General features: G+C 30.6%; 1 protein-coding gene across 1 annotated transcript; it reads right to left on the bottom strand.

The window, feature by feature from the left end:
* Positions 1-1,856: 1,856 nt before the first annotated feature.
* LOC143235274 (uncharacterized) lies at positions 1,857-16,568 on the bottom strand. Its single transcript, XM_076473251.1, has 4 exons — positions 16,523-16,568; positions 14,209-14,403; positions 5,198-5,310; positions 1,857-2,250 (listed from the first exon to the last, which is right to left on the bottom strand). Exons 2-4 carry the CDS (start codon positions 14,401-14,403, stop codon positions 2,238-2,240), a joined length of 321 nt encoding a protein of 106 aa, XP_076329366.1. The 5' UTR covers positions 16,523-16,568; the 3' UTR covers positions 1,857-2,237.
* Positions 16,569-20,267: the final 3,699 nt, after the last annotated feature.

The raw sequence follows: 20,267 nt of genomic DNA, 5'->3' as shown, positions 1-20,267 counted from the left end.
ACAGTTTCAGAACATTGCAAATATTACTAAGTGTTTTCTTTTAATGTTGTTTCTGAATAAGGAAATCATTACACAAGAGTTGTATGTTAACATCATTTATTTTAGTGTTAGTATTTAATTTTTGTTGTTTGGATCTATTTGTGACATCAAACAATCTTTCTTATTTGGATTATATATAGCTTATGTCCAGAAGCAAGTTGGAGTATTGTCAGACCCTAGTATTTGGGACAGTTTTAGTTACAATGGATCAAGAATTTGCTAAAGCAACACGATACTGGGAGACTTTGTACTTGAGATGACACTTAACCCCATCTGATGAGACTGCAATGGCACCAGCACATGTTTTGTTTAAAGCAAAGCAGTTTCAAGCACTAGCCCTAAGAAACCTACTTGATTGTACATTCAGAGATTTGGACTAGTATCAGTTGAGTAAGGTGTACATTTCACCTGTTTTCACCATATCAGTGTGCAACCATTGAGTCATGCCTTCAACCCTGTTACTAATTAACTCCAGACATCCTGTGGGAAAACAGTGAACACTTTTATACTTGGTTTCTCAATGAAGCTGTAGTTTTTTTAAACTTCTACAGAATACTGCACTATGAAAGGACTACCATGAACTACCCAATGGTCCTAAAGACCTTTTCTCCAATGCAAATTTGTGGCAAACAACCAACAATACATCATTCAAATGTCTGCCTTATTAATCCTTTATGCACAGGTCAGTCCGTTTGATGTACATCATACTGGAGAAAATAACACTTACTATGGTTCTATATTTATTATGTACATTTTCACAAAATTTGCTGTACAAAAAAAAAATCAAATTTTTAATAAAATATTTCTACTAAATATGCAACAAAAAATTTAAAAAGACCTGATTGGGTTTGTTTGAGAGAAAAGTGATTTTAATAATAAAAATACATTTTTTTATCTTACAGTTTTCATATTTCATTCACATAACTTCTAAAACATCATAAATGAGTATCACAATTTTTTCTGAAAAAGGTATACTTTTATGTATCTTTTCTCTACCCTAACTCTTTCTCTCTCTGCAGTGAATTCACTTATAACAACAAAAGTAAATTATAAATAAAATATTTTTATTTTATATAATGACTGCAGACTGTAACAGATAATTATGTATCCTAAACAGCCTCAGACTAGTAACCATTACATCTGTTTTTATTTTATTTTATTGCACTTTGAACAGTGTCTAACTAATGTTACAAAGTAGTAAATCACCTGGTGAGAGGTAAGTGTAAAGTAAAATAAACAAAGATCTGAATTACATCTTGTAGATAGAAAAATATATTAGGTTGAGGAATAATTCGTGAGCGTTTTTAAATAATTTCATTCAAGCATTACATGCAAGACTATACAATACTTCAATGCATGAACACATTACACCCAAAACATTTATTATGATACTTTATTTCATGTAATACCCAGGTATATAGTATGCATTGTTGTAAACGAAATTGCAAGAAATTAAATGCAAAAGCAGATGGTGTCGAAAATGCTCGATTTTGTCCACTTGACATTCCATTTAATGAGCTGAAAATGAAAGCAAAAATTAAAGACATATGAAAATCAAACACACCATCTATTAGAGCAAAAAATTATCTACCAAATGACATGAAATATTTTGCGAAAGCGTTTCATTTATGAATATATTTTTTTAACTTGAAAAAACGCTCATGAATTATTCCTAAACCCAATATTTTATTTTTTAATTTATATTGCCTTAACAACCTCATACATTTTTAATTTTTATTTTGTTAAAATATACTTAAAAATGAATAAATAATACACATAAAAAACCAAGAAATTTTGCAACTACTTAAACCTTAAAGCCTTTTGAACTCAGCTGTATGGTTAAACAAGTTTTGTTTTTCTAAGGTTGTTTGTCCAAAATAATTTATGTATCTCTCAAATATGCATTTTATAAAATAAAATACAGTTCTCAAAAACTACTATAATTTGTCTGGTTTTCTAAATCATATATATATGTTTAAGAAATTATGGAAAAACTTGCATTTTACAACTAAAACAAAACAATCATGTAACCTATGCAATTCCAGAGAAAATTATAGACATTTCTAAAAGGCAGAGGATATGAGAGGTGAATGCAAATATGAGTTGAACAAAGAGGAGTATGTGGTTTGATCAGCTTACAACATACAATCTTTCTCAAACCTTCTTCACTATAAGGGTTACCATGGTAGGACTACCATCTAGAAGCTTGTACTGGCATCATGAAAATATCACAAAAATAAAAATTATAACAAAAATCAATGGAACAATGTGGTTTGATCAATTTCTACACATTTTTCATCAAATTAATGTGTTGACATGTATTAAAAACAAAGAAATTTTCCATCCAAAATGTCTAACATCATCAGTTAAGCATGATAGAAGTTCTGCAGCTTTTTGTTGGAATAGTTTAAGGCTTATTTGGTTTGTTTTAAATATAGTTTATATCAACAGATATTCCAATTATTTTATCCTAACCTATGCATTTAATAACATCATTGTCTACTTGAGTACTTGCTGCCTGTATTTAAAACGTTACCTTGCATAACATTTACAGAACATGAATTTTTTGGATATCTTGATTTCTTTCAGGTGAATAACAGTGAGATTGAATATCACAAAATGATATTCATAACAAGTAATTTCACCAGTCTTATTGACTGCTAGAAATAGATTAGATAATGCTCTTCTACTAAGTGTAAATCTTTCATTTAAATACTTCACAACTGGTGACCAATAGAAATTACACTTTCTTCTGTAGAAATTTCCTTTCTATAAGACTAGCTGTTTCCAAAATGGGGTGCTATATGAAGATATCATTTTCACATATGGAAAACATGAAAGAAGAAAATAATTCTTAAAACTTTTGCAGTATTTACATTCTCATTACAATTAACTTATAAAGCAATTTATTTATCCCATATAAATCCAAAACTTCATGCTAAAACCTTAATTGTGTGTGTAAGATCTGAAGAAATATTTCAAATTAATATTATAATTTTAACTGCTTTTTTAACGGTTAACAACATAATGCTGTACATCTAAGTTAACAAGTAATTTTAAAACACAGAACCATGAGAGAGGATATTTTTAATCCACATGGCTTCATTATTGATTTTAAATATTTTGTTCATAACACAGAGTAGGACAAAAATTATGACACAATTGGTATTTTATGTTTAGTACCAAAGAAAATATTACCAAAATATCTGAAACCATTTAATTGTTGTTAAGTTAACAACATAATGCTATACATCTAAGTTAACAAGTAATTTTAAAACACAGAACCATGAGAGAGGATATTTTTAATCCACATGGCTTCATTATTGATTTTAAATATTTTGTTCATAACACAGAGTAGGACAAAAATTATGACACAATTGGTATTTTATGATTGGTACCAAAGAAAATATTACCAAAACATCTGAAACCATTTAATTGTTGTTTCAAATAAAAATTAGAAATTAAACTATGTTATATCTTTATAATCTCTTTTCCTATTTAATATATTAGTCATATAAGAAAACTGGACCTAGGTTGCTAAGAGTGCTAATGTTTTAATAATGTCAATAAAGTAAAACATTTCAATTCTGTAGGCCTACGGTGTTAACATAATGAATAAATTTACAGTATCATATTGGAAGATACAAGTTAAAGTAATAAATTGAAACAATAATCATATAAACAGCTTTAACATCAGCTTTAAAGCAAAGTTCTAGTTTTAATAATAGGAAAAATAATTACATTTATTAGAAATCTGAGTTACTTTTACAAATTTCAAAACGAGGTCCTTAAACTAATGGCTTTTTCTTTCATAAAAGAAACAAAAAACATTATGGTTACTTCCTCTATTCTTTCCAATTCTGATAATAACTTTTATTTTTTATCTTGTTGTTCTTGTTATGGTCTTCTGTTTCATGTTTTAAGATTGGCTTTTTTTGGATCTAAATTCAAAACATCTACAGATTATCTTTCTTCTGTGATCCAGTAAAATATTACATAAACTAGAATATAAAATCACTTCATCATCATAACATAAACTGTTAAATCTTTGTGCTTTTTAATTCTGTACTTACACTGGCAGTCCTGTGTGAAATCTCCCTGGTTTTTCACACAAGAAAGTGTTGCTTACATTTAACTTTGAAAATTATCACCAATTTAGTTAAACACTTACAAAAAACTGCACTAAATACTTCCTACTTCCCCTTCACACCACAAGGTTAATATGACATAGCAGTCATTTAGTAAAATGGAATAAAATTCCTCATAGTATCCTTAAAAAACATTGTACAAATTTTAAAATTTTGAATTTCTGCAGCAGTTCCATGCAAAAATGTACTTCAGAACAGCTGATATGGGTAAAGTATTAACACTTTTACCAAAATAAAGCAGAGAATAATGTTTTGACGTTCTTAGGTTGTCTCCAGGTTAACCCGAAGATGACCTAAGATAGTCAAAATGCTATTTTCTGATTTATTTTAGTAAAAGTGCTAATACCCATACCAGCTGCCTTGAGATACATTTTTAATTCAAGTGGGTTTCTCTCATCATGAGTTCCATGCAAAATTCTGGCAAAGCTTGAAAACAGGTGAAAACTTTGACAAATTATGGATTCACAGAATTCAACAAATGGTAAACAAAATACATTTAAATTATCACTGTGACCAATTCACAATTTATAGAAAGCTTATATTCATTTTAGTTCCTATTGTAATACAGTACTTCCACAACATGAAGATAGTACTTTGAAACCACGTATATGTCAAAACTAATATTCATAGCTCACAAAGAAACTTGTATATATAATAAACTATACATTATTCAAAACCTTTACTTATGTGGCAAGTTAAACAATTATGAAACAAAAAAAATTGTTATTTTCAACTACTTTATGTCTATTCAACACTTGAGTTTTTAAAAGGCAAACAAACAGAAGGCAAAAAATACACATTTGTAATTATTAAGCTGTGAACACTGATAAGAAAGTGTATACTGAACATGAACATGGGGCTTACAATTGTTTTATACAGAAACATAAATCTGTAAAGTAAGAAAACTTGTTTTTTTTAACATAGTTACATATTTTAACCAACTTACTTAAAATATTTACATGCTGTATGTATATAATGAACAAATTCTTACAAGTACAATTAATACTCACCCACTTTCTTCTGGTAATAGCAATTCTGTTCTTGCTGCTTGTGTTTCTGAGACTTTAACTTTTTTACTTGCTGCTACCAGTTGTTTTCTTTTTACTCTTGTTTTAATTCCTGACTAAATACAAATTTTCATACTAAATGAAAATTACACTATTATACTTTTTGTAATTTATATGCAGGGCCAATTCCAAGTTGATTCTTTTTATGAAATTGTCAAATAATTTTGAAGGAAATTTCAACAGAAGTTTATAAAAGTTATTTAAGTACTATTGCTTCATGCACTAAATAAAAATTTAAATTTAATAACTTGTTAAAAAAAGTCAGAAAAACAAACGAATCAGTAGTGGTAAAACATTATAAAAATATTTTCATGAAAATTATTTTTGCTAAATAACTCAACTTTTTAATTTTTGTGAAAAGACTGTTTAATGATCTGAAAACTGACCTAGATTTCACCCTAGTATAGAAAACTTTTAAATATGAAGTACTTATAGAACTGGGCAATTTAACTTAATTAATCAAATACCTATGAGCACCACTTACAATGATTAACATCACATAAAAGATTTTCCTTACCTGAAAAGGTATTTCAGAGAAATACTCACTTATTTGCATCACATAAAGCCATTACATCTCATGCAATTTCATGTGCATGCCACAAGCCTTTAATAAAGCTCCCACCCTTGTGCCAATGTATATTACACCAGCATATTAGGTAATTTTTTATTAAAGTATAGCCATACATCAAAAAACGGGTGAGATATCCTCCATGTACAGTAATCCCCACAAGCACCAGAATTTAAACATAGGCTCATTCTTGATAAGGCAAACTAAATGCATTGGAAATGGAAAGAAAGAGTGGGATGTAATGCATAGATGTATCTTTCAAAAACACATTTTCAGGTAAGGAAAAATTTTAACTTCAGAAACACTACTCACTTCTATGCATTACAAAGAGCTACAGGCCCATAGTGAAGATGATGGAGGGAACAGCGAAAAAAAAAAAAAAAAAGAGCTCCTTTCCGAAAAGAGAATCAATAAAGGAAAAGCCCATTGACTATAACATCCAAGAGTCAAAAGTAAGCAAGTGAGACAGCAATTAGTGTGAAAAGCATTAATCTCAAGCAAAGAATACCCCCTCACTAAAAGATATAGTAGAATAAATTATATTGTCAAAAAATCACTTGCAGGTTGCTAACATTTTGCCAATTTGGACTAAATGTCAAATTTCTCAACTATTCATTACTACATAGACAATCAGCTGAGCACAAGTATAGGTGAGTGTGGTTATGGATACAAATCAGGCTGTTCTGTATAGAAAAATTATGTAAGATATAATAATCAGGTGCAAAGATCAGCATCATAGACCTATGCCCTGAGGTGTACAAAAGTTCCAACTAGCTGAACCACTAGAAATGGCTCATAACAAAGTTGAGTGCTCTGTACTACCACACCAGTAACATTCCAGCCAACTTTCCAAACAAAGGTACATCCCCTCAGTCTTGTATCATTGAAATTACACTGCCAGATGAGGAATTATCCATATATTGATTTCTCCAGTTGTAGTGAGCCAGTGTTAGGGCAGGAAAACATTGGCACTGTCACTGTTTTTCTTTTTAATTTTCATGTGCAGAACACATATTAGACAAAACACATAGACACTGCTGAACAGTAATAAGCACATTTTGAGACAAAGAAGATTGGTTTAAATCTTTCCATTACCCCTGATTAAGTGCAGATGTAGAGGCAACATCCTGTCACTAGGTGTACTCCAAGAAACAAATTGCATAAGAGTATGAAAGTGGCACTTACCCAACATATCCTGATTAAACTGGAGAATAGCAGACATTGGGAGACAAAACTCTGAAGAAGACAAAATTATTAGATGGTAGAGGTAAGAAGAAAAAAATATGCTGAGCACAGTCCACATTCCCACTGGGAGAATCTAACCCAAGGGGCATCAAAAGTCTGAATCCAGAAAGTGGGTCAAGTGGTGGATTTGATGTGATGAGACATGATACAGTTTGCAATCATCTCCATTCATCTCCATCTGGTAAGTGTAAAGAATGAGACAGATCAATAATCAACCACCTATTTCCAGTCTTCTTGGGTGCAACTAAAAATAAACAGAATCGCAGAAGAACAGGACTGACTCTCTTTACTGTTTCCTTGACCAATAACTTTCCAACTGCCTCTCAATAACAAGGAAGAATGTAAACAGGCAGCATCAATTTGCGATTCCAATGTCTCAGGGTTGTTCATGAACATCAAGAGGCAAATAAAAAGGAGCCTCACATAATTCATGGATGGCTATCGAAGGAAGACAAACTCCTAACAACAAAGTACCTCAACCCATTAAATCCCAACAACACTGAAGCCAGGAAACAAAAAAAAACACAAAAAAAACAGAGGCTGACAAACATTGCAAGGTAAGACTAACAAAGGACCCAATTCATCCTTAAATTGATGTGGGGAATGCTGATAGCCTTCTGACAAAATCTGAAGGGAAGATAAATATCTTGGAGCCATAGTTAGGGTCAAACTAATCTGTAAAATTGTGATCTGCTAAAAGTGATCAGATTTCAGTCAGAAACCCCACATATCCAAAAGAGGATCAAGTCTTTGGGAATCTAAATATATATATATATATATACAAGTCAAATTATGCTGTTCAGATAAATGTGGAAGCGCAAGACATAGCAATTCTGTCATGTAATTGAGCAGAAAATCTCCCTGGATGTAGAGCAATATCAGGTGAAGGAGGAAAACTAAATATTCACCTTCAGACTTTTGAGCCATCAAGATAATGGTATATTTAAAGTCAACTGGAGAAAGCCCCAAAACGTTACACACCTGACTGACTAACTGAAGAAATGGAGTAAGAGGTGACTTATCCAAACTGATTTCATGAAAAGCTGACACATTAAATGAAGAAGCCATAAAAAGATAGTTCAAATTCTCATCAAACTCTCCTAGATCATCTACAACATATCAGGTCATAGACAGCTTCAACTCAGAGTGCCCTCACCCCCCCAATCCACACCAATACTACACAATCAAGTACAATAACACTATAATGCCATACAGATCAAATAATATAATGTTTCAGATTAACAGCTAAATTATCTTTGGCAACTAAACAAACACAATATTTGAATATAAAGCCTGAACATGAATTTTTATGAGAAATGTATTAAAAATGTTTACTTTCTATTTTCATAAAAATATATAATATGATATCTTTCATACATTAACTGAAACTTCAGATAGAATGCATTTCATATCATATACAATTAATATTATTCAAAGACATTTAAAAGCAAAATCTGTTTCACTTTCAAAACATATGTCATTCTACCTTATAATAGCAGTTATCTCATTCATTTTACGATGCATAAAAAGAAATTGTCTGTGTTTATATGAACAACACATACTTGATAAAAAAAATCATCCTGTAATTTTGAAGCGACAGTGGCAAATAAAACATAGTTATGCATTTTATTTTAGTAATTACTCTACACATTTAAGTTTTAAGTAATGGACTTATTTAGAAATGCATAAACTTCAGGGATTCTAAAACATTCAAAACTTCTTAATTATTAATACTAAAATATGCAACAGATGGCTCTTAAGAAAATTAAGAAAACTGACAAAGGCGTAATTTTCAAAACTAAAGATTTCTATGAACATGGTATAAGACTTTAAAAGTACTAGTTTAGGATTGCTCAGGATAAGTTTAAGAAATCTTTTCATGAGTTTTAATCTTCAATGTTACCTTCAAAATATGTGTTCCATTGCTGGCTGATCAGAAAAATTTGACAACAGATTAATCATCAGGCTCATTAACCGTTACTTCAAATAATCAATTACTGTCTGTAGTTTTATGGGGGCTAAATGTTTTACAGTAGGTGTCTGTGACTTGTTAGTAATAAATTTCAAATTAACAAACTGCACACAATACACTTGTTTTAAAATATTTTAAAACAAGTCAAACTTATATACAAATGTTTACTATACAGTCAAATTCAGAGATTTTTAACCCTATGAATACAGACTATGAAAGTATCCACGAGAGTAATTATACTATAATTTTTATAGTGTATGTGTACCTTTACAAAATTGTACATAATATTAGTAAAATTTACATGGTTTTCATACCCAAAATAATAGGTTTGTAAAATTAAGTATTAATATATTTTTTTTAATTACACTTGGTCATTTTTTCTTTCTGAATGTAGACCATTCAACATAAAAAGAAATTTTGATTTAATTATTAAATTATCTTAAGACTGTCAGGGTTCTTTTAAGTAATCTCTATGGATTTAAATAATTATATATAATCAATTTTTTTTTATAAAACTTTATATTTGATTTGTTGTTTTATAATTGTTAATTCTGTATGGTGTTGGTCACTTTGACAGACCTCATAACCATAATCAATATCAAGGAATAAATTTAAATTCTCTTTTTTTTGTTCTACAATAACTTTCAAATTATAACAGGAAACCACAAATGTTTCTTCCAAATAGCCTAAATCTCATAGCAGTATGCACCTATTTATATTTATTAGTTTTTGTTTTATTAACATATGAACTCTATCTGGTTAAAAAAATACCCTAATGCAAGTTGAAAATCACACAGTACATGTGCACTTCACCTTATAATATCAGGTAGCATAACACACAAGCTGCTGGCATGTATACTTCATGAAGACTTACATTATTTTTCTTTCATTATGTTACCTAATAAGTTTCTATTTTTACATTTTAATTACTTTTATAATACTAGTTAAAACAAATGAAAAATAAAAAACCTCGTCACTAAATGTCAAACACTTATTTTCAGTATGGCTTTATATTTTATCTGTTATTTCCTTTACTGATCAGAATTTCCACTTTACACCTTTTCCCACTTCCTTTCTGTAGTTATAAAACTGCTAGCAGATGGCTTAGAAACTAAAATAAACAAATTGAAAAGTGCTGTTTTTTATAAACAACAAAAGTAAATATCCTGAAAGTTTCTTCTAATCTTTTTACACATATTTCCTATATTAATTCAACTTTTAGCAGCTGAAGTAGAAACCTACTGCATATTTTGAAACTTTGAAAGAGTCAATATCAAATAATATTGCTGTTCTGGTACAATTCCCAGAACTTTACCTGTTTGAAAACACAGTGGGGTAGATTTATCACCTTGTTGACAATGCAATGGTTACAATTAGAATCACTTAAAGTATTATAAAATGCTCATGCTAGGGGTTTGTAGAAAGTCTGGCCCAATCCAATAAACTTAATAGCTATTTTAATATTGGTTGATAAGCAGATGTTTCATACAGAGTCTATTTGAATTTTGGGTCTGGAAAGACAGTGAGGTAGGATTTATTGGCTTGTTTACACAGTACAGTAGTTGCAATAAGAACTGTCTGAAGTACTATATAAAAGTGAGATAAAATATTTATAATACAGCTCTATACAAAGTTATAACTGATCCAATAAACAGGCAGTAGTGATATAGGTGTGAAAGTGCTTATGAACATTCTTTCCTACTTTACTAATGCTTACACACTAAATAATAAATGCATAGTTTCTAACATTTTGTAAGGTACAGTGAGGTTTTGGTAACTATACATTACATGTGTGTGTATATATGTATATATGAGCTTCCTATATATTATTATTATTTACAAATAAATATTTAAAGTTCTTTTTCAACCAAGTACAATAAACAAAAAAAATTTGGAAAATGATGATCTTCACTACTTATGATGTCTTTCCTTCTGCACTCCTTGAGTTGTACTTTCTAACTTTCATCATAAGACTTTTTAAAATTCACATGTGGATGTAGAAAAAGTAATTTCATTTTCGCATTTTTGAATACCAAAAATCATAAATGACTATACCTTTTCCACAAAAATGTCTAATAATTTACTAGACTTCCTAACTATGCTGTATTGTGGTCTAAAAAATTAACTTCTGTTCAGGAAATAACTGATTATGATATTTCAAACTCTCAAATGGTATGAGATTTTCTCTTTTAAGTAAGTGCAAAAACTAACAGAAGTATGTAGAGGAAATGTAGAGCTTTTGGTTGGTTATAAACTTGTAGGTATAGAGAAACAATTATAGACAAAAGTCTTCTCAAATGATAAAATTGTGGTCAGAGTCAATATGGTGAATTTTATAAATATTATGACATCTCAGCAAACAGACAAGGTACATAGTTCTTACTTTACATTTCAGCTTGCCAATGTCACAAATTTTAATTTGTAATTCACATAAAACTAGAATTTATTAACATACATTCATAAAATAGTCGTCCAAGTCAATACAATTTTTAATGCAGGTGTACAAACTTTGTCAAAAGTCCCCACAAGTTGATTCAGTTACTTTTAGAACCCAGCTGAAAAGAAAAATTATTCTTCTCTACTCTGTTATCACAATACCATGATGAATTCACTTTTGTTATCTTATGGGTTACCACAATTGTATCCCAAGCTCTAAATAATTCTTTTTTTTTTTTTAATACAAGTCCACACAGAGTGGTTCAGTTACTTTAAAACCCAATTAACATAATGAAATATTCTCCTCAACTCTATTATTACAATATAATCTGTGAAAAATATATATGTAAAAATGGCTGGTATGGATTGCAAAAATTCTATGTAGAGGAGCGAACAATTTTTTGACGTTGTTCAGTCATCATCAAGTTCACAAAGAAAGAAAGAGGTAACTGACCAATAGCTGACCACATGTTTGAAGGGGGTTGTGTAACTGACTGTAGGGATGTAGAGGGTGTGTTTATATGTTGGATATATTTATTAATATAGGTATAAAGGTGTTCCTTTGTATTGGTTTATTCTGGGCTTGAGTTGTTGTATAAGTAAGGCTTCTTTAATTTTACATTTGTTTATGCTTATTTCTTTATTTAGTATTTGGATTTCTTTTATGGTTATGTTGTGTTTATTTGATTTGCAGTGTTCGAAAACATGTGAAGGTGACTTTTTGTGTTCTTTGAATCTGCATTCCATTTTTCTATTTGTTTCTCCAATATGAAGTCATGGAACACCTTTATACCTATATTAATAAATATAATAAGCATCTAAGCCCCCTCCCTCTACATTCCTACACTCAATTACACAACCCCCTTCAAACATGAGGTCAGCTATTGGTCAGTTACCTCTTTCTTTCTTTGTGAAACTGACGACAACCGAAGAAGTTTGAAAGCAGCGAAAATCTCTGACTCGGAAATGTTACTCAAATCCCTCTCAACAATAACTCTTCATGAAAATTCAAAGTAGAATTGGGGTAACTTTGAATGCAAGAGGAATTCACAATGTTTTGGACTGGATATTTCCACCAAGATGTCCACAGGACATAGCTTTCTGAATGGCTTAGGAGAGCCAGCAAACCCCTCTAATCCCTTCTAAATAAAAAAGGGAGACATTTGTCCTAAAGATTTGTCTGATAAAATGAGGTACAGGTGTTGAAGAAGTTGAAGGTTGCTGTTCAAGACATGGTTGTTTAATTATGGTCTGTTTTTTATTATTATTATTATTTTATTTTTGAGTTGGAGGATCCATAACAAAGATGTAATATTTCAGTGCCCACTAACCCCACCAACACACAGCCCCTTGAAGGGATGCACTACAGCTAAAGAAGGGCATTGCAGCAATGCCAGGGTTTCATGAACACTATATCGAAACACCAGCACCAGACACAATGTCCACAACAAGAATATCCAACACTGGTAACTGGTCAATCCTAGCCCAAGTAGACCAGCCAACTGTCCCTGGAGGAGCCACCCAAAGGCTGCCCATCTACAGGAATTCAAGGCCAAAGTGGTGTGTCACAGTTGAACCCCTAAATAACCAGAATCCTCTCCTCCCCTTCATGGATCATTAACAATGGCAAAAACATGAATGGATATTTCGATTCCAGAGGAGGTAAACTGAAAGTACAGAACTTTCTCCTGTTATTAAATGGACCTAACTCATTTCTCTCAAGTAAATTAAGTTTTCTTACATATTTCTGGAATTCTGCCTATGAAAAAAAAATATATACATACTAAAAAAAAACCTTATATACACAGTTTCAATACTTTGTTCAACTGAGTGCAACTGATGAAGAAATCAACTTTATCAAACATTCCCTCATTCACACCACCAAATTTCCACTAATCATTGTCAAAACATTTCCACACAACCACAAGAAAAAAATCTCAAAACTCAACTCACAAACAAAATTGACACTAATACACCAAACAACTAAACAACATTACACTGCTGTTCACCGTTTACCCCCTGACAATGGCTCAAAAATAATCAACACTTGGAGAAAAGTTACTATCAAACAAAATTCCAGTTTATTTCGAATTCATCAGAATTCCATAGAATCACATAATTCCAACATCATTTATAAAGTAATATGCAATAGTTGTCAAGAATTTTACATCAGAAAAACAGGTAGAATATTTTAAACCAGATTCAATGAACATAATAAAAACAACCTTCCATGATTACCATCACTGCAACTAAAACAAAAACACAGTACATCCATAAAAGACACTAATTTTGAACAAAGAACCTAACATCAATAAATGCAAAATAAAAGAAGCTATCTCAACTGAATGAAACAGTCCCAATTTAAACCAACATCCCAGGTGCCAAGATGCCTATATTAGACTGTGAAGCAATATCTAACCATGTAACCTCTGTTACGCACTGCATATATACATACATCAAATGCTTCTTTTAGAGTCAAAATGTATCAACCAAATCTACAGAAATACTCTCATTAAAAAAAATCAGAAAGTTTACCAAATAATTTTAAAGTTTACTTTGTACAAGGAGTGTGACAGAGGTCAGTACCATGAAGAGTATGGAATTTGTTTCATATTTTTCAAGTTCAGGATTAATTCCATGAAACAAAGTGTGAGTTTCAAAGATATTCAGACTTACTAACAATGAAATTAACTTAAAAGTTGATCTCAGTAAACATTTTACTTCATCTCTTACCATCTGGAGATATTTTCCACGTTTATACTTGTTCACTTTATACAAAGGAACTGGTGCAGGTCCTTGAAATGGTCCATCACCTTCCTTATGTCTGAATTTCTTCAATACTGGTTGCAGTGGTTCCACATTATTTGATTTTCTTGATTTCCATTGTGGGCGATGTTTACTTTTGTGTCCAGTATGATCTCTTGACATCTACAGATGTAACAAATATTAAAACAAAACACTTTGCAGTCATAAAAAATTTACAATATCTCATACAGTTTAATTTCATTTTTCAAGTTTAAGCTTTTGAAGCCCACTACAGATCTTAGCATGTTTCACACAAAATTACTTTTCTATAGAATACTTAATTTTTCACGTTTCCTATTACGTTTCTATTACATTATATAATATTCCAAAGTCATGTATTTAAGTTTTTGTTTCAAAGATACATAGATAAGGTAAACCACATTCATCCATATTATTTCAGGAATTTTATTTCTAAAAATGTTCCTTTCTTTTCTTGTCACGTTCTTTCTTAATCCAATGATGTCATACACGAGGAAGTCAAAAATGTATATTTTGTACATAAGTAATAAACAAGTTATTAGTAACTTTAAAAATATGAAAGAATAAATTAAAAATACAAAAAAATCCTAAAAAATAAATGCAACAAAGTAAAAATTAAGAAATCATATCAAAATGAAAAAAGAAGACATTGTGAAACCAACTTTAAAGAGTATATGTACAAGTTGAGATATAAAAATAATGTATTTCTATTTTTTTCTGTACTATTATAACATATATTCTCAGTTTATTCTTTGCTCTGAATATGTGCAGCTTTCATCTAACATACGGTCAAGAAAACCATTTATTGCTCTTGTTACAAGTTGTTACCTTTGACTTTTTTGTTATTCTTGAACATAGTATCTGTTTGCACCTGCAGTCAACACTGCAAAAGCAACCTTGTGAAAGTATGATGACTGCAATGTCCTTCAATAGTTGCACAGATGATGTTTAGAGGTTATGGCCCAACCTATTTGTAATGCAAATGACAATTAAAATAAACTGGATATATGCGAAGTTTATTAAAAAAAAAAAAAACTGGCTTTAGTTAGTTTAAAATTTTTCATTCTACTAGATAATCATTTCTAAAGCTTGGTCTTAACTAAATTAATGGTAAAAGTAACTAAATGGAGTAACTGTTCAAAATACTATGCATGCACATACACAGTGTTTGTGTTATTTGTCTTTAATTATCCCATTAAAATTGATATCTAGTAATCTAAAAAAGGGCAGCAACATGTAAAAAAAAAGGTTGACTTACAAAGGGTATAAAAATAGTATTATAAATCTAACAAGTTTAAATTAAATAAAATAATGGACAATTTTAAGGATTACAAAATATCAAGAGAGTTGGTCAAATGGAAAAGAAGGAAATAAAAAACTATATGAAAAATGTTGGCTGAAAATGTAAAAAATTAAAAGTAATCATTTCTTCAAATACAATAAAGCAAATAGGATATTAGTATGGAAGTAGGGCCCATGTGAAATGATACAGAAAGGCTCATATCTGATAATACTGAAAAGAGATTATGAAATTATATTTTTTTCTTCAATTTTTACTAATAATGACCTGATCAATATTTCTCATCCAGTCATTAGGTGGAAATGAGATTTAACAAAATGATCCCATTAATTCTGAGCTTTTAAACAATAATTATCAAGTTCTTGGTGCCAAATAATATTTACTCAAGAGTTTTGAAGATTTGATACTTTACCCACTTCCTGCTATTATTTCTAAACCCTTGAAATTTATGTAGACATCAGAAGACTGGAAATGACTAAAGCTACTCCTTTCAAAAGAGGATGATAAGAACTGTCCCATTAATTAGTCCCACAAGTCTTACATCAGTGGTGGTAAAAGTTTCTTAAAGTCTGATAAGAAATTCTTTACAAAGCCATTTAAGTGTGTTTAAAATTCTGTTAAACAGTAAGCAGGAGAAAACTTTGCATCACTAATAATTTAACATTCTCAGAAATGGTTACTTCTTACATACATGAAGATACAGGCGTATATTTGGATAATTTAAGAAGATGCTACATAAAGAGTTTGTTAAAAGATATCTCTGTAGATATGAGGGATAGGTTTGTCACTAGGTAGAAAAGTAGCATAATAGATGAAAGCAGAGGGTTGTTACACAAGAAGTTCAATCAAACTGAATTAATGTCACAAGTGGGGTATCTTAGGGCTTAGTGTTAAAATCTCTGCTCTTTTTTTTTTTACTTATAGCAATAACATAGATGAAGAAACAGTAAATAAATTACTTACGTTTGATGACAATATTAAAGTTTCAGATATTACTGGCTTTGAGAATGTTGCTGATTTACAAATAGATTAGTATTATTTGATAAATTTGACAAATAAATGGCATATGCCTTGTAATTATGATAAATTCAAGGTAGTGCAAACTGTATACTACAATTATAAGCATAATTTTGATGAGAATAACCCTAACAGTTTTATGTGAGAAAGATATCTTGTTGTTGTGGTTGATCAGTCTTTTAAGTTTATAAGTACTTACAGGCTATTAATCTATGCATTACTAAGACAAACTAAGGACCTCAAACTTCAATGAACTTGAAAGTAAAACAATACAATACAAGAAAATTTCCATCTCTTAAAGGTTTTACTGTTGACATCAGGTCATTTCATAAACCTTTCAGTTTTAGAAACATAGAGACTGGCTTAATATTATAATTTATAAAGCAACATGGTGCAACCTCATAACATTAGTGATTACATACATAATAAATTGTAGGTAAATGTTTCCACTCAGTGGCCTAGACCTAACCTCAAACAGAGTAAAAAATAATTTTAATAAATGTTTTCCAACTTGCATAAGGTACTTTAATTCTAGCACCTGTAGCAACTATATTGACCCCTCTAACAGTTTTTAAAACCTTAATAAAATCTTTTTTTAATTATTCTGTATTAAAGATACAGCAGTGTTTCTCCTCACTGTAAGAGCCTATAAAGTAACTATAGGGAATTAACAAAAAAAATAACAAGATGAAGGGAAAGGCAAAGACACTGGCTTGTAGGATTACTCTAATCCACACTGATTTGGTTATCTTAGCCAATCTTCTATATAATAAATTATTGAAAAGTTTTTTCAACATCTAAATTATCAGTACACCAAGTCCCTTCCATCATTCAGATAACAATTAAACAAGTAACATCTTTGAAAAAAGTAAAAAAGGGTAAGTAAGTAACAGACTGTTTGATTTAAACTTAAAATTGAACTCCATCAACACAATCAAACAAGTCAGTTTAGTGTAAAGAATAAAGTACTAAAAAGCAGTATCAAAGTTATCTACTTCATACTTATAACTTATTAGTTATAGCTAATTTATGCTCTAACATTGTTTAGCAGAACTAACTTATTCCTAAAGTTTAAATCTACAAACTATTGGAAACCAACAGTTCTAACAACTTTAGGAAAATCATGTTAAATGCATATGATTCTCCCGTACCTATACAGAATTTTCCCAGTAACATATTGAGTGTTAGAGGTGCATTTATTTGTAGTAGTTCAGTTGATAACTCACAGATATTACAATTCTTGATCATAATGTCAATTAGAATATCATCAAAGTTATTACAGTCACACTTGTTGATTATTGTATGTATGATGCTAATATACATAAAGCTCACCATAATTTTACGATGTAAATTATTTATTTATTAATTTTTCAATCGATAAGTTTAGCAAATGACAGAATTACACCATGTAACAAAATTTTTACTTTTTCTTGTTCCTGGACAGAAAGTGTTATTTCCCAATTGCTTATGCCTAAAGTAAACGGAAAATACCTATTTTTCTCTTCAAACATTGCTTTTGTGACCTAGTAGCATATAACGAAAATATGATGGAAAAACTATATTTGAGGGCTGATACGTGAAAGTAATTTACATTACAGTCGCAAATCTCGAAAAACTACTCACTTCTAGACATTTGTGTTCATTTTCTCAATCTTGATTCATGTGTTGTTTTATTCAAACCTTATGTAAATGAAAATGTGCAAATTTGCCCGTTTTTACATAGAGAATAGGTTAGTTTCTAAATTTCATTATCCAGGTCACAAAAGCAAAGTTTGAAGGGAATTATGGCCATTTTCTGTACTTTTACAACATAAGCAATTAAGAAATAACATATACTACCCAAGAGCAAAATTTGTGTTACATAATGTTATCAGCCTTGAGTCATAGAAGCCTCATCCTGCTTACTTCTGAATATAATGCATAATAATAACAAAAAAAAAGTTTAGAATGTGTAACGTGTTTTTATCATGTAAAAACTATTTTTTTACTGGGGAGATTCTGTATAAGAACAAATTCCCCTTCCCCCACATTTCTCTTAGTCTTAATTCATTCATTATGCTGAACTTACTATGTAAACAATGTCAAATATAGTAAGCCTACTTTTAAGCTTAATATTATTAATAAGCAATACAGTCTCTACCTTTTACAAATTCTATTTGAGTTTTCAACAAACCAAATACTCTCCCAGACCAACTATACAATCACCAAAGTGATATATAAATAAACGTCTAACAACACGTGGAAATTGGGAACATTCAGCGCTACCTGTAAATAAGTGAACACCAAAGCAATTTTATTTTAATTATTAATTTATGTAACAATAAAGTTTTGTTTCATCGTTTTGTTTTATTGGATTCAGCACCAAGCTACTTCGATAGCCGTCTGTTATTTGAAAGTAATAAACTAAAGAGAAAGAAAATAGTCAGCCCAACCCATCTCTCATTCTCAGAGCACTCTTTACTTTAGAAAAATGTGATTGACCGCCACTTATAATACCCCGAACTTCTGTAAGAACGAAAATGTTCAATGCTCCCACTTCATGTACTGTTTTATTCTAATCTCAGCACTACCTCTTGACTCTTTTCATCACTCCACTCCACAGCACCAGTCCTTACACATAGCAGGTCCTGGAATCACTGAATGTTGTAGAAATAAGGTTTATCTTCGAATTACCACACACTACCACGCAGGTATAGTAAAGGGTCTATTCTGTGTCTTTTGACGTATATTTTTTAATTCTTAATCTGGAAACCAGTCCTTAAATTACAAAAAAGCAAGCTCACTTGCAAATATTGAATCGAAAGTTTAAGCAGTTTAATTGTAAATATAATCATTCGATGTTTGTTCACTTGTGCCAGTCTCACTTTCCTCACTCTTTTTGTTAATTTTATTCTTCTGAAAAAAGTTCTTCAAACATCCCGTTGAATGGGTGTGTGTGCCCAAAACCACATCGGGCTATCTGCCGAGCCCACGGAGGGGAATCAAACCTCTGATTATAGCGTTGTAAATCCGTAGACATACCCAGTGGCGGTGCCAGGATATTTTCGTTGGTGGGGGGTTGAGGGAGGCTGAGGTAGACTGTGGAGGGGCTTCCCAAAATGCCAGCAATATGAAGTATAGATGGTAAATTATAATAATGTAAATACCAAGGTACATTTCAGAAAGGTGTATTTTGAACTGCGTTTTCAATGCAGTTTTCATTGGAAACTCATGCTCTGATTAATAATTCATTATTACAAATTAGAAATAATCTGTTTATGAAAATATGCGTACATGTAAAAGAGGAAGCTCACCTAAATTCCACCCAAGGTAATACATAATAATAAAGAAAATCAAGATTAGCTTAGATTGAACATTTAATATACCATTAAGAGTAAAGCTACAAATCAAAAGAAATATAACATAAAGACATAGTTTACATAGCAGAAACGAATTATCCCATGTGAAGTTAATACACTCTGAGGAAAAGTAAGGTCACTATCAGGCGAACTATCTTTCATCATGTGTTTATAGTCAATATTACTTCAAAACAATGCGCCTGTTCTGGTGATTGGCAGTAAATGTGTCTATAACAGCATCAATATCGAGTTGTTTTGCCCTCCTGGAGTTTACTGATATGACAGCAAGGTTGCTGGTGTGGTTGTTACTGTTGCGCAAGTATGTCTTGAGAAGCTTCAGACATGAGAAACTT

Source organism: Tachypleus tridentatus, chromosome 2 (genome assembly GCF_004210375.1).
Source record: "Tachypleus tridentatus isolate NWPU-2018 chromosome 2, ASM421037v1, whole genome shotgun sequence".
Taxonomy (NCBI): Eukaryota; Metazoa; Arthropoda; class Merostomata; order Xiphosura; family Limulidae; genus Tachypleus; species Tachypleus tridentatus.
This window is presented reverse-complemented; position numbering and strand designations above follow the sequence as displayed.

Bases quoted from the DNA above. Each gene is read 5' to 3' on its own strand.
- LOC143235274 (XM_076473251.1), bottom strand. From the start codon at position 14,403: ATGTCAAGAGATCATACTGGACACAAAAGTAAACATCGCCCACAATGG. The intron at 5,311-14,208 runs GTAAGAGATGAA...ATTTGTATTTAG, and splicing joins GTGGAAAATATCTCCAGATG to TCAGGAATTAAAACAAGAGT.